General features: G+C 30.3%; 2 protein-coding genes across 2 annotated transcripts; both read right to left on the bottom strand.

Annotated features, from left to right (window-relative positions):
- Positions 1–7,397: 7,397 nt before the first annotated feature.
- On the bottom strand, positions 7,398–11,206 carry LOC137832189 (plant UBX domain-containing protein 4). Its single transcript, XM_068640222.2, has 4 exons — positions 10,875–11,206; positions 8,658–8,949; positions 8,215–8,310; positions 7,398–8,038 (listed from the first exon to the last, which is right to left on the bottom strand). The coding sequence occupies exons 1-4, from the start codon at positions 11,012–11,014 to the stop codon at positions 7,658–7,660; spliced, it is 909 nt and encodes a 302-aa protein (XP_068496323.1). The 5' UTR covers positions 11,015–11,206; the 3' UTR covers positions 7,398–7,657.
- An 855-nt stretch (positions 11,207–12,061) lies between these two features.
- On the bottom strand, positions 12,062–15,813 carry LOC137832188 (plant UBX domain-containing protein 4). The gene is made up of 4 exons (XM_068640221.2): positions 15,665–15,813; positions 13,344–13,632; positions 12,929–13,024; positions 12,062–12,717 (listed from the first exon to the last, which is right to left on the bottom strand). Exons 1-4 carry the CDS (start codon positions 15,811–15,813, stop codon positions 12,337–12,339), a joined length of 915 nt encoding a protein of 304 aa, XP_068496322.1. The 3' UTR covers positions 12,062–12,336.
- Positions 15,814–16,755: the final 942 nt, after the last annotated feature.

The raw sequence follows: 16,755 nt of genomic DNA, 5'->3' as shown, positions 1-16,755 counted from the left end.
ATATTAAAGTATATAAGAAATATTTCAACTAATCTAAGAAAGATTCCATTCATAAATCCGAAACCCATAAACTCTAAACTTTTCCGTAAACAAATAAATAAATATGATAATGAAATAATTTATTTAGTTTACATAAGAGATTCTATTTTTAATTATGATGCTTGTTCATTAAGTTTCATCAATCTAAATTCAAACACAATTCAAGTGAATCTAATACAAACAAAAATCCATAAATTGAAATTTCCATAAAGTCAAAATCCAGTAGCAGATCCCAAATACTTACTCGAGTAAAATTCAAAACAACATCTTTTCTATGCCAGTCATCTTGAGAAAGAAAAGACCGTCACCTCCTTCGATACAAAACATAACACAATAACAATTGAAGTAAAAAAATAAAAAATAGATAAATTATATAATAAAAATTAAATATTATATGAAGTCCAAACACTAATAAAAAAAATACTTATATTTATGATTTATACAAGTACATGTCTTTACTTGTGACACACCGAAAATTGAGTCAAGAAAATGAGAAAATGAAGAACTCCATTTAAGCGATAGAAATAAAATATTTTAACAAATGAATTATCGAATTGTTTTAAAAATGGTATATATTTATAGCTTTAGATTAATTTATGTATTTCTGCATTTGAATTCGCATTTCTCTTTTATTCCTTACTCATCAGCGTAGATCTTTGTCATGCTCTACTTGTTGGAGTTCATTTCATGTAACCATACCACTTTTACTCCCCGTACAAAATTCTAATTTTAATCAATACTCATATCATGGTGATTATCTTTAATTATGATCGTTTGATAAGAATATAAAATATTGTTTATTAGGAATATTTAGTAATATTAAGTTTGAACAAACCGTCTAATGCGTTATTATAGTATGATACTAATATTAAACATGTTTAACTGTGTTAACGATTTTTTTATATTTTAATTACCTTTTTTTTTCTTATGTAAAAGGTATATGTTTATTACAATATTGTCATATTCTATCACGTTAATATTAAAAACAATATAATATATTGCATATTAATTTAAAAAACTTACTTTTTAATATTTCATTTCAATTTTAATAAGAATGCTTTGTATCACTTGCTAGTAATTTTTATTTAAATTTAAAGTTGTTTCTAAGAAAAATTGTAATAGTTAAAAATGGTTTAGAGATTGATTTTTATAAATTTATGTTTTTTACTTGAATTTATAAAGATAGAATAATTAAAAATAATTTATTTAAACTTATACTTAGTGTCACAACTTTATTTAAATTTCTTTATTAGGAAATTTAAATTTGCTCACATTAATATTTTAGATTATGATTTTATTTAAATTATCTTTTGAATAAAAAATTATTTGATTTGATTTTTATTTTTTTTATAAATAATATTATTTAAAAATTAAAAATGATTTATAAATAGAAAATAATTCTATTAAAATAAAGTGTTCAATAATGACTGACAAAAACAAGCATATGAGTATGGGATAAAGAATACATCCTTTATAACTTTGATAAAAACCCTGGAACCACAAACAGAAAAAAAATCCCCAAATACTGCATCCTCCTTCCTGAGAATGTTGAAGGTGTTCTGAAGTGGATAATCCTTTTGGTCACCCTTAAGAAATTATGAAACTTGAACATGCCTATTAATTTTTTTTAACAGTAAATAAATATAAATAATAAATATTTGGGTCATATACAAGTGATGAAAACAAAACACCCCAACTAAAATTATCGTTCAAAATAGTTTCACAAATGACACTAAAATGTTCAATTTAAAAATTATTTTTTGGATTTCTAACATATAATTCTAGCATGATTTCAAAAAATGTTAATAAGAATAAATACAATAATTTTTTAAAAATTAAAAATTTATTTTTTAAGTTTCTATTATAATTATAAACAAAATAAACAATCATATATAATCATGAATATTTTATATTATATATTATTATTATGAATGTTTTTATTTATTTTCATTTTTTTAAGCTGTTAATATATTTCTAAATAAATATCAACTAAAGTGTCTTATTCGATAATGATTTTAAGAAGAGAATAAAATTTCTTATGTAAATTAGTTTTTTTTTTTAAATTTAGATAAATAAATTATATTATTTTTATATTGAGTAAAAATATATTTAAATTTATATATTTAATTAATCTTGTTTATAGATGATTTTTTGAATATATAAATATTGATTGTGAGTTTAAATAACTCATGATGTTACGAATGATGTTTATAATAGAATCATATAAAGAACTCTCATAATTTTGTTGTTTTGATTAAGTTTTTAAGGACTTAATTTTATTGTTTTAATTAAATTTATAAAGACTCGACATATATTTTATAAAAAATAAAGTAATAAAAGACTATTTAAAAATAACATTATTAAAATAATTGTAACAAATATGTAACGGTCTAACTCGTATTTAATACTGTAAAGTGCTTAAGGAAATTAGACTTTATTTACACTACAACAAAATCATGAAATAGAAACCAATTTATAGAAACCAAAATAATTAGTTGTAATAGTAACTAAATTAGAGACCATTTTATAAATTAAAAAGAAATTTGGTTTCTAAATTAATTTTTATTATTTTCTATTATTGTTAAATAGTTTCTAAATTGGTATCTAATTACCAACAAAGGTTTTTCTACCAAATTTAGAAACCAATTTTTTTTTTAGTTTTTAAAATGGTCTCTAATTTAGTATTGTAACTAATTATTTTGGTCTCTAAAAATTAGTTTTTATTTCATGATTTTTTTGTAGTGTTAGTTTTTCACATTGATCTAATTAAACTCTTTAATAGATAATTTGTTATATATAATTTAAAATAATCATGACACGTAATGTTTTTGTGTGTTACTATCGGTAAGAAAAAATAAATAAACATGAATTATTTTAGGGCTAACTCAACCCTTATACATGACCATAACATAACAGCTTCTCAAAACTCCTTCTAACCTACCTAATCCTTATAAACTTAAAACAACAAACACCCTAGTCAAAGGAATAAACCTTGCAAAAATTCACTTAATTGAAAACATATCAGCCACATCATCAATGCACCACTCAAAATAAGTAAAATAACCACTCAGAATAAGTAAAACAAGCCAAATGAGATTTAGATGTTATCCAAAAATCAAAATAAAGTAAACATTTTTAAATGCTCGATTACCTATCTTAAAAAAATATAGATATGATTATTCGTGTCGTTTGAGATTTCATGTGTCCTTTCAAATTTCATTGTTCAATAAAGATAAATAATTTGTGAAAAGGAAAAAGAATGATAAAAAAATGATGAATTACTCTTGCGTACGTTACGTAGTATATATTAGAAGGTGCAGAAGTTTGAGTAGACTTGGTGGATGATTCACACACTCTCACATCACATGCAATGCAACCCTCTCCAATGCCATTCTCTCCTTGCTATCTGCTGCCTTCATTGCCTTCTGCTTTTGCCAACAGCGACAGTTCGCACCATTTTCTTTCGTTTCTTAATTTTCTTCTCTGTCTTCTCTTCTACGCTGCTAGCTTCTGTTCTTTGTTCAAGAAAAGAAAAGACCACAGAATCAGTCTTTCATGATCTCTTCATTTCATTTGCTTACATGTGAAGAAACTTTCCCTATGCACTCCATTCCATTCTTACTTTTCTTCTTTCTTTCTTTCTTCTGTCATCTAAACAAACACACTCCAATACCCCTTCTTTTCATTTCATCAAACCAAACATGGGACTAATGTGCTGCTACCTACGCAAGCTCTGCATGCTGATTAAGACATAAAGAAGGAATAAAAGACTACAATATATTAATTTCAGTAAATAGTTTATATTACATGTGACAAATCTATCGATTTTAATAATAACTGTCTTAAAAGTTACATGGTTACTATGGTTTAATTATATTATATTAGAAAAAATAACACGAGTCAGTATCGTCCATGCATATGGTTAATAGAAAATATTGGGTAGGGTCCATGCGTGTGTGGTTAAATTAGTGTGTTTTGCACCAGAAGGGAAATGACAATTACTAAACTTTTGATTTTAGGCAAATCAATCAGAAAAGTATTACGTAGTATATATACTTTTAAACGAAACAGCCAAAAGATGGTTACTAACAGTGTGATAAGAGGCTTTAAGGAGACATGCAGCTTTTAGAATGGTGTTAACTGAGGGCAGTGATTCAAAGCAATGACAATAAACATCAACATCAACCTTGAAGCATAATTTGGTGCTATTATTTGATTGATATTACCATCCCTAAGCTATCATTTGTGGTTACTTTTTATGCTAGCTAGTAGATATCATTGGTCTTCCCACTTTCTAAACGCCTGTGGTAGATTCAAAAAAGTAAACGTCTATTATATTCAAGCTCAGATAAAAATGAACTTGTTACTTCGGCCAAATGGATCTAGGGTGTGTCTAATCTTTTTTTTTTTTCACCTTTTCTTTTTGGTTCTTGATCTCCAAAAGAAGACCATTATAACATAGTGTTAAAAATTGAATCGAGAAGTAAATGATTGCAAACTGAAAAATAAAGAAATATTTATTATATTTAGAGTTATTTAACAACTTATAATATATAGGATTATGTCTCTAGAGTATTATATATATGTATATATTAATTTTTAATTATATTATTAATATGAAAAAGTTAAAATTCTGAATATACCAAGAATTATGAAACAAATTTCAAACATATCTTTCCTTTTAACATTTCTTTATTATTTAATATTTAAAAAAAAAAATTTACAATCAAAAAAGTGTTTTTACAACTTTTCACCAAGAAAGATGCTTTTGCAATTTTCTTGTAATAAGTGCTTTTAAAATTTTCTGTAATTATTTTTAATAATTTTATAATAGAAAACCGATCCAAAGCAAAATGTATAATATTAATATGATTTAATTTGATTTGATTTTTTTGTGTGTGTGTGTGTTTTTTTCTTGTTTTACATTTTTTTTATATGTTTATCAACCTTTAAGCCCCAACAAATAAAACTACAGTTCTTGAACCTCAATTTGAAGGTTTGATTCCATATTCAAATAATGTCTTCTCCTATGATATTAAAGAAAAGTGGAGGGATAGAATTATATGCACCAAACCAAACATTTGGCTTTTCCCTGGTTTAGGTATATGATATAGTATTAATTAAGAAGATTATTAAATTATCTAAGAAGAGTTTGGTAGAAGAATAAATGATGAGAAAGGAGTGGTGGGTCCATGGCACCTTTGCAATTGCACATTATCTATACACCACAGAAGATGATAAGGAGAAAAGTCCCCACATGTTAGTACCTTCTTCCATCCATCTTTACTATCTTCATATGGTTAATTTATTTCACTTAGTCAGAAGGCACCTTGCTACTTCAAAAGTTGGTGCGATGTGTAATTGATATTTCATCACTAGTGTTTGGCTCACAATTTTCCAACATAAATCAAATCTTGCTTTTTCTCCTAAGCATATCTATCTACCTTTTCTGCCAAATGGAATGGCTCTAATAGCTAATAGTGTGCCTTTTGGGTCTTCTTCTCTTCAACATCTTTTGAGGTTCCAATACTAGATTGTGGTTAGTAGACATTGTTCCCAAGACATTCACCTTTATTTCCAATTCAAATCTTAATCTCTGTCTGGTTGGACGAAAGAAAATGGTCAGGATTTTATTACGCCTTTCACAATTATTTTCACAATGAATATCCTTTGTTGTTCTTTTGAATGGCTGCAACATTTTTAGGTTTCTAGCTTTTATTTTTGTGTCTGGTATGTGTCATGTCACACCACTTGAATGAAATTTGATAAGAGGAGTCATAACACACTTTTTTAACACTCACTTTCTCATTAGTTGAAAATTATTGAAAATCGTATAATCAGAAAAGTCCTTAAATAAGCAGTGAAACTCACAAATTTAAATTTTAATGAGTGATAAAAATATATATTGTTAACATTTTCTTTGCAAAATGCCTTTGGGGAGCAACATAACTTAGCACTCGTTAGTATTTAGGGCCTAAACATTACCACCGGAGCAAGATTAAAATGGGCCGCTGGCGCTGCCGATGGTGTTACTTCGTAATTCAGTTTGGGTTATTGCGTACTCTTTTGGGTTGGGTAATTGCTATTTATACTTGGCCTCTCTAAGCGCCCCTAAATTATTTTTTAATTAGCATTTATACTCCCCTTAAACCCTGTTTTTACACCCCCACATATGCTGTTTCAATCCTACTTTTCCACCTATATTTATTATTCTTGAAATCCTTCTTTTGAACTTCATTTCTCTCTTTATTCATTATTCTTTAAACCTATTTGAACTTCTTTAACTTTTTGCATAAATTACAATAAAAATCAGTATAATTGCAAAAGTAATAAAAAAACATATTTAAGTAAAAAATATATAAAACTTAAAAGAAAATTTGTAGTTAGAAAATTACAATACATAAAACATATATTCCTAATAATATTAACATTTAGAGATAAAAATTCTCATTATTGTTGTTGTGTGAGAGATAAGATCATATTGATCAGAACAAATATTAATGATTAGATCTTTATGCAGATAATTAAATACAATAGTATGAATACAAAACAAAATTTAAAATAATTGCATATTACATTTTTCTCACTCGCATGATTCATATTTAATTTTTTAAATTATATTTACACTTTTTACTCTAAAAAAAATTATACTCTATATGCCTTCTCTGTACATGATTTTTAAAAAATTAAAAAATTTCAAGGGACATAACTTCCTCGCGACCAACAAACTCCGGCACAGAGAATAACCTTTCCAGAATAATGAAGGTTACAGTTACTATTAGCATAACCTAGCTTCTTAAACGCCAATTATAAACATACATCAAATCATACATTTCAATAATAGAATCAGAATGGTTGTTAAAATGTATTTCAAATACGGATTCCTTTTGAAAATGAAAGCAAAATAAATAAAAAAATACAAACTGATTCTCAAAGATGAAAAAAGATTATAATTTTAACGATCATATATTGGACAGTGAAGCGTCTAATTGTCCTTATTTACAGTTTTCTTTGGAATCATATATATAAGGACAAAATGACAATATATGTGAATGAATAAAAATAAATGTAAATATGATGCAATCATATACAGGTTGTTTTGCTTTCCTTTCAACTAAATGAGACAAAAAAATGAAACTTTCTCTATTCAATATTGCTTCTCCTAAAATCATTGGATTATATATATACTAGCCCTGTATATATGTGTGTATGTAAATGTGTCCTGCAATTAGAAGCAATAGTATAACCAAAATTGGTAGTTGGTAGCACATTTTCAAAAACTGAATTGAGTGACCGAGGATTATCCTATATTTCAGTGAAGTGTTCAATAATATGAAAGTTCAGTGACTAGGCCCAGCTAGAAAGAGGACACAACAGAATTATCATAGCATATAGAATGTCCAAAGCAAAGCCATCCAAACTGTTTCTAAAGCAAACTGATTACTTGGTAAACATTGAGCAACAAAAGCAAAATGTCCCCCAACACTGGGGGATATTCCTATCTGTTTTTTACTTTATGGTAATAACAGTACCTCATCTCTACAATGTCCCTATAAAACTGGACACCTTCAATGCAGCATTTAACCAGTAAAGACTAATACCATGAAAAAGCAGTCTGCTAGAATTTCTGTATGACAACTGAATTTGCCAGTCCAGCCTGTTCTATGGTCTTAGTTTCATCAGTTAGAACCTTTGGAGGGAAACCCATCATCTGAAGTTGATAATTCTGCCGACCACCAGGTCGAGATGCATCAATGAAGGCACGAATGTCACTGATCACGTGGTGAAGATTAAAATGTGATATCAAGCGGGTTCCATCAGCCAGCCTGACTTGTATTGAGGTTGATGGCAGTGATTGATCAACAACCAGGCCTGCAGAAGGAGTTGGCGCTGTGGTTGGAGGTGTTAAGGCAGCAGTTGGGTCAGGAGCCACTGATGTAGAGCTGCTTCCAAGAGTTCTTCCCACTCCCTGAAAGGGAACAGACTGCTTTACGGGTTCCTGTAAGCATAACCAAGTTACTTATAATTTACACAATGGGCATGTTCGATTTCAGAAGCCAGTAATTATGTACAACAAGATTGCATTGCTTTTCAAAATGCAGAAGTTCAAAAGCTCCAAGAGTAAATTCATTGTGGTTTAATAGTAAATTGGACAAAAACTAACAGGAAACTTACAGGATAGTTCTCGTTCCTCCTTATGAGGTTAACATTAACAGATGACCTCCTATCTGCAGGTTCAAGCTCTTTGGGACACTCAGATTTTTTTATGCTCTGCATTGAAAATAGCAAATATCATTAAGCACAAAGAAACCATTTTATGTAACCAGTAAGAAAGTAATAGTAACCCAAACATGTCTCTGCGGTAGCATTCTTACATGGCCATTAAATTATGAAAGCAACTGATAGAATACTTAAAATATGCTTGATTTCTGAAAATGAAAATAAAAAGGTGAATTGTATGAGAAATTTGTTACGGTGTTTCATTATTTCCTGAACATTATCCACCAAAATCTAAATCCTCTAACATCAGAATTTGCATTTTCTGGAACACAACCTCATTACTTCCAAATCATTTTACCCTCAACCCATGAAGGAATCAGAATCCTAAATACCATCACCTCTAAAAATGAGGCATTTTCAGGGTCTTCCAATCTCCTCAAAGGTCCATCATTTACAGTGAAACCATTACTCCAGAAAACAATGTTGTGAACAACAGACTCGGGTTGCTGATTAGTAGTAGACTGTGCAGCAGTTTCCCCTGAGAGTAACCTGCCAGTTCCAGCAAAGCTAGTTGACCTTGGGGGCTCCTGAAGCTGATCAAGAGGCCTTTCAACAGCGCCCAGTTGCCTAGCTTGATTGAAAATTGCATCCACGTCATTTCCCTTTGAAGGATCCTGGACAAGCATTCCACTGGAGATATAATGCAGAATGGTTAAATACTTTGTAGAAATTTTTCATAAAATCAAATGACAGATGTGTGCATCAATAAATGTTTCAGAAAATTGTGAAAGCGGTAATTTTAATATCCAAATGTCACACTTTCAACGAAGGTAGTCAAAAGTGATTTCTGTCTGTAAGGTGCTTGAGGTTATAGAAGCATACAGGTGAAGTTAAGTTTACAGCTATGTTTGGAAATATTGAAGAGGATGAAGCACTCTATTTGTAAGGTACCACTCTATTTGAAATTTTTTAATGAGGGTATGGTGGGGATCCCCTTACCTTTGTTTGGAAGTAAAGGTGATAATTACTTGAGTGGAGTAAATTACAATTATGGATAACTGCCTCCAAATATAAAAAGTAGTATTCCATCCAAAACCCTCTAAATGAGAGAGTAGGGAAATTTGAAAGTTAAGAGTGGTAAGGTAGTTTGGGTTCCCATCCTAAACCATTCCACTTCATTACCTTAAAAACTCTAAAAATGGGTTGATTATCCATTCAAACACAGCTTAAATGCGAATATATATATATATATATATATATATATATATATATATATATATATAAAATACATACTATAAAACAATATTACTAAAAATATAGCTATCCCTATCTATATTTTCAAGCTACTAAGCTATATAATTTGATAGCAATCATCACATGGAAACACTAGAAGTTATGATATAAAGTTTAAACAAATCATTATAGACTTCAAAGGCTATCAAAATGCAGAAGCATTGCCATAAAACCTGGGAAGAGTAAAGATATTTCCTGTTTGGAAAAAAAAATCACCAAATGATAAAACAAATCAGATTTTTTTTTTCATTTTCTTGCCCCATTCTTTTACTGGCTAAGATGAATCTGAATGGTTTTCAAAAGCCCAAAACCTATACCAGAAAAAGTAACCCAAATTTAAGCAAAATAACTTCAATGTAAAGGTTACAAACCTCTCACTAAAAGCATGATTTATTGCTTTTATTCATGCCTTAAGATAAGTTTTCCAAATGCTTCACCCAAATGAGTTATACAAAAATCTGAAACCACTTTATACTGGTAAAAGGGCAAAAGAATAAATGCATGTCTGTTTTTTACCATTCACTGGCCTCTAACTTCCTAAAAACCCCTATCATTACTTATGTATTGAGTGCACTTATGGTTTCACGTCAGGTTCGGATTAAGTCAAAAGTGGATCCATGATTCATATTCAAAACGAAAATTACTTTGAATAAATTCCATTTTTTACATCCCAAACGTGGTTCCAAGAATACAAAACACCAAACTAAACACACATGGAACCTAAATTAGAATGACCCGCATTTTCAAAAGTAACACAAACATGTGCTGAGCTGAAACCTAATCACTAAATCCTGTTAGAGAAATCTTCCTCTTTAATATCAAAGCAGTATGCGATCAATGAAGTTAACCCAAACAAGAGAAACGGGGAAGAAACTCATCAATCAACACAAACAAAAAAAGTCACAATCTATAATCATACCAAGCTAAGGCAACCAATAACATCGCCAAACCATCGCATTAGAATTCAGAAGACAAAACGAAACATATCAGAAAAAATTGCAACTCTGATTTCAATCATGCACGATTAAAAAAATGTTCCGAAAATCTAACCTAGTTGATTGACTGGAAATACGCCAGCTTGTTGTAAGTCAACTCTAATAATTCTTACAGTAATAATCGGTAAGGGAATATATTATACATAGAGTGCGATATTAAGAAGTTTCTAGAGTTTCTAAGATGGGGACTTAACATTAAAGCTAGTGATATCGATAAAACTTTATTAATAGTTTTTAGTTTTGTTGTGTTGGTGTGATAGAATGCAAGAATTGAGGGTTAGGCTAATGAACGAAGAAAGGAGGAGAAGGATCGGGAAAGAAGAGAACCTCTTCTCCCCGCCGGTGTAGTACTCCTGAGGACCATCGGAGTCGCTGTCGGAATCGGCAGAGGGACGGTTCAGATCGGAGAGAGTGCGAATTCTGCCTGTTCGGCTGCTCGATGCCTTTTTGTGGTCCCGTGACGCCATGCCTACAAATATTTCACACAACGAATCGCAAGGGAGAGAGTGTGTGTGTGTGTTTCTGGGAGTATATGGTGTGGCTCTAAGACGAAGACTGAGACTGAGGCATGTTATACACACAAAGCTTTGTCTTTGCGTTGCTGCCAAGTAGTTCTGATCCCTGACTTTTAAGATAGCCCAAGGCAGAAATGTAATTCTATTTTGCTCACAACTGTTTTAAATGTCAATTAAAAGTAATTTTTTGTATGAAAAAATATAACATTTTATATCATCAATATATTTGTATTTTCTAATCTATTGATTATTAATCAGACTATAATTCGTTAGTACTCACTGTAAACCTTTTTAATTATGAGTACTGTAACGAATTTTTTCTTACAGTATAAATCATTTTTAAATATAATGTAATTGATTGAACATTTCTTTATGAATTTGATTTTATAAATATGATATAATCTAATTCAAATTGAATTATATGCACTAATATAAATATAGAAAAACTTCAATGAATATGTAATGATTAAATAATTTTATATTTTTTATAAATCTTTTATTGGTAAACTTGGAACAAATAATTGAACTTTTCTTTGTTTGATTGAATTGATTTATGAATTTGATTTTATAAATATGATATAATCTAATTCAAATTGAATTATATGCACTAATATAAATATAGAAAAACTTCAATGAATATGTAATGATTAAATAATTTTATATTTTTTATAAAATTTTTGTTGGTAAACTTGGAACAAAGTTATTTTTAAAACGTTAACAAATTTATATACATTATTAACAATTGAAAAAAAAATTATTGTGCAATTATATATATCCATCCACCTTTAGGTTTAGTGTTTACACAATTTAGAATTAAAACCACATTTTAAAAATCTTTCCAAATTTCTAGTAAGATAACCACACCTGTTTGTTAGCTTCAGAAGAAATATAATATAATATAAACAGAGATGGTAGTCGTTACGACATTTTCAAAAACTGCTTTCGGGGGTTACGATATATTTCAGTGAAGTCTTTCAATATAATCTCGAGTTCAGTCACTAGGCCCAGAAAGAGGACACGCCACAATCATCATAGCATAGAGAATTAGGTCCAAAACAAAAAAAGCAAAGTCAAGCCAACTGGTCCTAAAGCAAATAAGATTACTTGGTAAACATTGAGCAACAAAAAGAAAATGTTCCCCCAACAGTAGGGCAGTTCTATATGTTTTTGACTTTATGGAAATAAAAGTACCTCACCTCTACAATCCCCCAATAAAACTGCATCCTTTCAATGCAGCAATTAACCGGTAAGAGCCAATATGAAACAGCAGTCTGCTAGAATTTCTGTATGACAACTGAATTTGCAAGTCCTGCCTGCTCTATGTTCTGAGTTTCATCGGTTAGAACCTTTGGGGGGAAACCCATCATCTGAAGTTGATAATTTTGCCGACCACCAGGTCGAGATGCATCAATGAAGGCACGGATGTCACTGATCACGTGGTGATGATTAAAATGTGATATCAAGCGGGTTCCATCAGCCAACCTGACTTGTATTGAGGTTGATGGCAGTGATTGATCAACAACCAGGCCTGCAGAAGGAGTTGGAGCCGTGGTTGGAGGTGTTAAGGCAGTAGTTGGGTCAGGAGCCACTGATGTAGAGCTGCTTCCAAGTGTTCTCCCCACTCCCTGAAATGGAACATGCTGCCTTTCGGGTTCCTGTAAGCAATGACCAAATGCACTTATAATTTACACACTGGGCGTGTTTGATTTCAGACTCAAGAAATTATGCATAACAAAAGACCCGTATTGCATTTCAAAATGTCAGAGTTAAAAAGCTCCAAAACTAGTAAACAATGTCAACAAAATACAGTGCGGTTTAACATAAATCGGACAGAGATAAATGAAAAAACTCAGATAGAAACCTCACAGGATAGTTCTCATTCCTCCTTATGAGGTTGACGTTAACAGATGACCTCCTATCTGCAGGTTCAAGCTCTTTGGGACACTCGGATTTTTTTATGCTCTGCATTAAAAAGAAGCAAATATCATTAAGCACAACAAAACCATTTCTGGGGCACCGTTCTTACACAGTCTGGAAATAAATTATGAAAGCAACTGACAAAATACTTATATAATAAAATATACTGAATTTCAGAAAGAATTTAAATAATTTTCACCACAATGTAAGTGGAATTTGTTAAGATATTACCCTATTTCCTGAAAAATGCTCACCAAAAACTCAATCCTCCAAAATCAGGATTTGCCTTTCCTGGAACACTACCTTAATATATATTTCTGAATTATTTTGCCACTAATGGAATCAGAATCTTAAATAGCATCACCTCTAGAAATGAGGCATTTTCAGGATCATCCAATCTCCTCAAAGGTCCATCATTTACAGTAAAACCATTACTCCAGAAAACAATGTTGTGAACAACAGCCTCAGGTTGCTGATTAGTAGTAGATTGTGCAGTTTCCCCCGAGAGTAACCTGCCAGTTCCAGTAAAGCTAGTTGACCTTGGAGGCTCCTGAAGCTGATCAAGAGGCCTCTCAACAGCACCAAGTTGCCTGGCTTGATGAAAAATTGCATCCACGTCATTTCCCTTTGAAGGATCCTGGACTAGCATTCCACTGGAGATATAATGTATGATGGTTAAAATCAGCAGAATCAATACTCAATAGAAAAGAATCAAATTAAAAAATCAGCAGAACTGATGTATGCACTGTAAATCTCTTGAAAAACAGACACCAGTAACTTTAACAAATTCCAAATGTGAAACACATTCTATCAAGAAAATCAAAGTGATTTTTCATTGTAAGGTGCTTGATGAACTAGAAAAGCAAAGCATACAGCTACATTTGTAAATTTTGAAGAGGATTAAGTGGAATCTGTTGGAATTGGATGAAATGGTACCACTCTATTATTTGAAACTTTTAATGAATGATGGTGGGGATCCCCTTTCCTTTGTTTGAAAGTAAAAATAATAATTACCCAAGTCAATATATTACAAATTCTCCTTCTAGAATTGTCCTTTTGATATGTTTACTTATAGCAAAAAGGTTAAGGTGTTGGGTTGAAATTATTGAAGACTAACCTCAAATTATACCCTCTTAGAAACCTCTACATTAGAGAGTACGGAAATTATGAGTAATAAAACGGTAAGGCAATTTTGGTTCCCATCCCTAACAATCTCAAAATTGGTTGAATATCTTATTTCATTTTGCTTCACCCATCCAAACACAGCTTAAAATTGAATACATTACATACAATATGAAAATATCACTAAAAATATATACACATAGCTATCCCTATCTATATGTTCAAGCTATTTAGCTTTTATTTTGATAAATTCAAATATTGTGAACTTAAACCAGCTTAAAGCAATCATCAAGTGGACAATGCTTAAAGTCATAATATAAAATTCTATACTAATCGTTATAGACTTTGAAGGCTATCAAAGGGAAGGGAAGAGTAAAGATACTGTCTGCTTGGAACATAAAACAAATCACCAAATGCTAATACACACCACTTTTGTGTTTTTTCTTTTTTCCTTCTTATTGTCCCATTCTTTAACTAGCTGAGAAGGATCTGAATGGGTTTCGAAAAATCAACATCTATATACCAGAAGAAAGGGGCCGTACTTTAAGCAGAACAGCTTCAAAGTAAAAGTTCAAAACCTCCAGTTACAAGCATGATTTTATTTCTGTTAATGCCTTAAGATAAGTTTTCAAATCTTCAACAAAAAATGAGTGGTATAAAAATCTTAAACCACTTTACACTAGTAAAGTGTCAAAGAATACGTGCATATTTGTGTTACCATTCACTGGCCCCAACTTACATTTCCGGAAGACTCCTGTTGCTTATGCATTGAACTTGCATCAGAATCTACACCAGTTTCAACAGTAACACAAACGAGCGATAAGCTGAAATCTAATCACTAATTTCAGTTTTAGAAATCTGTCCGTGTAACACTAAAGCAGTATGCCAACAAATGTCATAGAAAGTGGTTTTATTTTATGCCTAACTCAACCTCTAGGTTCGAGTTCCACTTGCATATTATAATTTGGTCACTCATGTAAATATGGAACACAACCCTCACACCGAGAAATAAACATCTCGAACGTGTTCGGGATTAGATATTTGTGGGTGCCATAACCAATGAATCGAAATGGGATCTTCAACAAAATGTAAATGCTAACCAAGGTTGTCAATCAACACACACAAAACAGTCACAACTTACAGTCATATAAACAAAACAATAACAGTTAAAATTTGGAAGACAAAAGCAAAAATGCAAGCACAATGGAAATTCTAAATTCAAATAAACATAAATAATCCTAAATTTTATATGATCCAAAAAAACTGTTCCCAAAATCTAGCCTAGTTCTTGGGCTGGTGGTACGCCAGCTTGATGTAAGTCAACTCTACCAATCTTTACAGTAATAATTGGCGAGGAAAAATGTATACAAGAAATTAATGCACACAAAATGATATATTAAGTTGTTCGAGTTTCTATAGTGTGGACTTAAAAATAAACTGAGTAATATCGATAAAACGCTTTTTGTTGTTTCTAATTCTGTTCTGTTGGTTGATTAAATTCAAGAATTGAAGCATGAGTAGATGAATGAAGAAGAGAGGAGAAGGATTGGGAAAGAAGAGAACCTCTTCTCGCCGCCGGTGTAGTACTCCTGAGGGCCATCGGAGTCGCTGTCGGAATCGGCGGAAGGACGATTCAGATCGGAGAGAGTGCGAATTTTGCCGGCTCGGCTGCTCGACGCCTTCGATGCCTTCTTGTTGTCCCGCGAGGCCATGTCGATTAAGATTTCACAAAAATCGCGAGAGAGAGAGAGAGTCACCCACTTTTTGCTTTTGGTTGCGTCATTGCCAAGTTGCGATCTGTCTTCTGAGCAAATATTTTAACTAAAATATTTAATACTATCATTATATTCAATAATTTGCAATTTTTAAAAACGAATGTGATAAACAATGATATAAATATTTAAAATCTAATAAATAATTAGATAAGTTGTTTTAATTTAATTAAAAATACTTCAATGTAAAAACATTTACAAGAATGCATAACAATTAAAACAAATGATAATCAATTAAAAAAAATTCGTTAAAATGATTTTTGAGATAAAAAATATCTTATATAACAATTTATGATTAAATAACTCCGTAAAAATCTAATAAATAAGGAGTCGAACAAATTGGAAATAAAATATTTTTTATTTTTGAATTTATATATCTATGTTGATAATCTTTTATGAAATTTTAATCTTTTATGAAATTGTCATATAACTTGTATTTATGTATGAAAAATTATTTTTACATAAATTTTAGCAAATATTTAAATTTAAATATATAATTCTAATATAATATCAAGTTTTGGAAATATAAATTGAACGGATTTATCGGATCGTAGTACATATATTAAAAATGTATTTTAATTTTTTATTATTTCTGAACGATTAAAAATTTATCGCAATATATTTTGAAACTTCATATTATTATTAGTCATGTAATGACTAAAAAAATATGCAGAATTGTATAAACCAATTTAATTTTAATTATTGAAGTACAAGGTCGATAGGTAAGTCAGAAAGTTGGATCACAGATGAATGCCTACAATAAAAAAAAAATATTATAAATATATAATAAATTGATTAAATAAAAAATATTATATAATAAATCATTAATATATGAAAATTTCATATTTTATAGTTTTAATTTTTAAAAGATCATATAACTGA

Source organism: Phaseolus vulgaris, chromosome 6, assembly GCF_051622355.1.
Source record: "Phaseolus vulgaris cultivar YP4 chromosome 6, ASM5162235v1, whole genome shotgun sequence".
Classification (NCBI taxonomy): domain Eukaryota; kingdom Viridiplantae; phylum Streptophyta; class Magnoliopsida; order Fabales; family Fabaceae; genus Phaseolus; species Phaseolus vulgaris.
Note: the sequence above shows the minus strand (reverse complement) of the source record. Positions and strands in the feature narration are given on the sequence as shown.

Bases quoted from the DNA above. Each gene is read 5' to 3' on its own strand.
- LOC137832189 (XM_068640222.2), bottom strand. From the start codon at position 11,014: ATGGCGTCACGGGACCACAAAAAGGCATCGAGCAGCCGAACAGGCAGA. The intron at 8,950-10,874 runs GTTCTCTTCTTT...TTATATCTCCAG, and splicing joins TACACCGGCGGGGAGAAGAG to TGGAATGCTTGTCCAGGATC. The intron at 8,311-8,657 runs GTGATGGTATTT...TTTTCAATGCAG, and splicing joins AAAATGCCTCATTTTTAGAG to AGCATAAAAAAATCTGAGTG.
- LOC137832188 (XM_068640221.2), bottom strand. From the start codon at position 15,813: ATGGCCTCGCGGGACAACAAGAAGGCATCGAAGGCGTCGAGCAGCCGA. The intron at 13,633-15,664 runs GTTCTCTTCTTT...TTATATCTCCAG, and splicing joins TACACCGGCGGCGAGAAGAG to TGGAATGCTAGTCCAGGATC. The intron at 13,025-13,343 runs GTGATGCTATTT...TTTTTAATGCAG, and splicing joins AAAATGCCTCATTTCTAGAG to AGCATAAAAAAATCCGAGTG.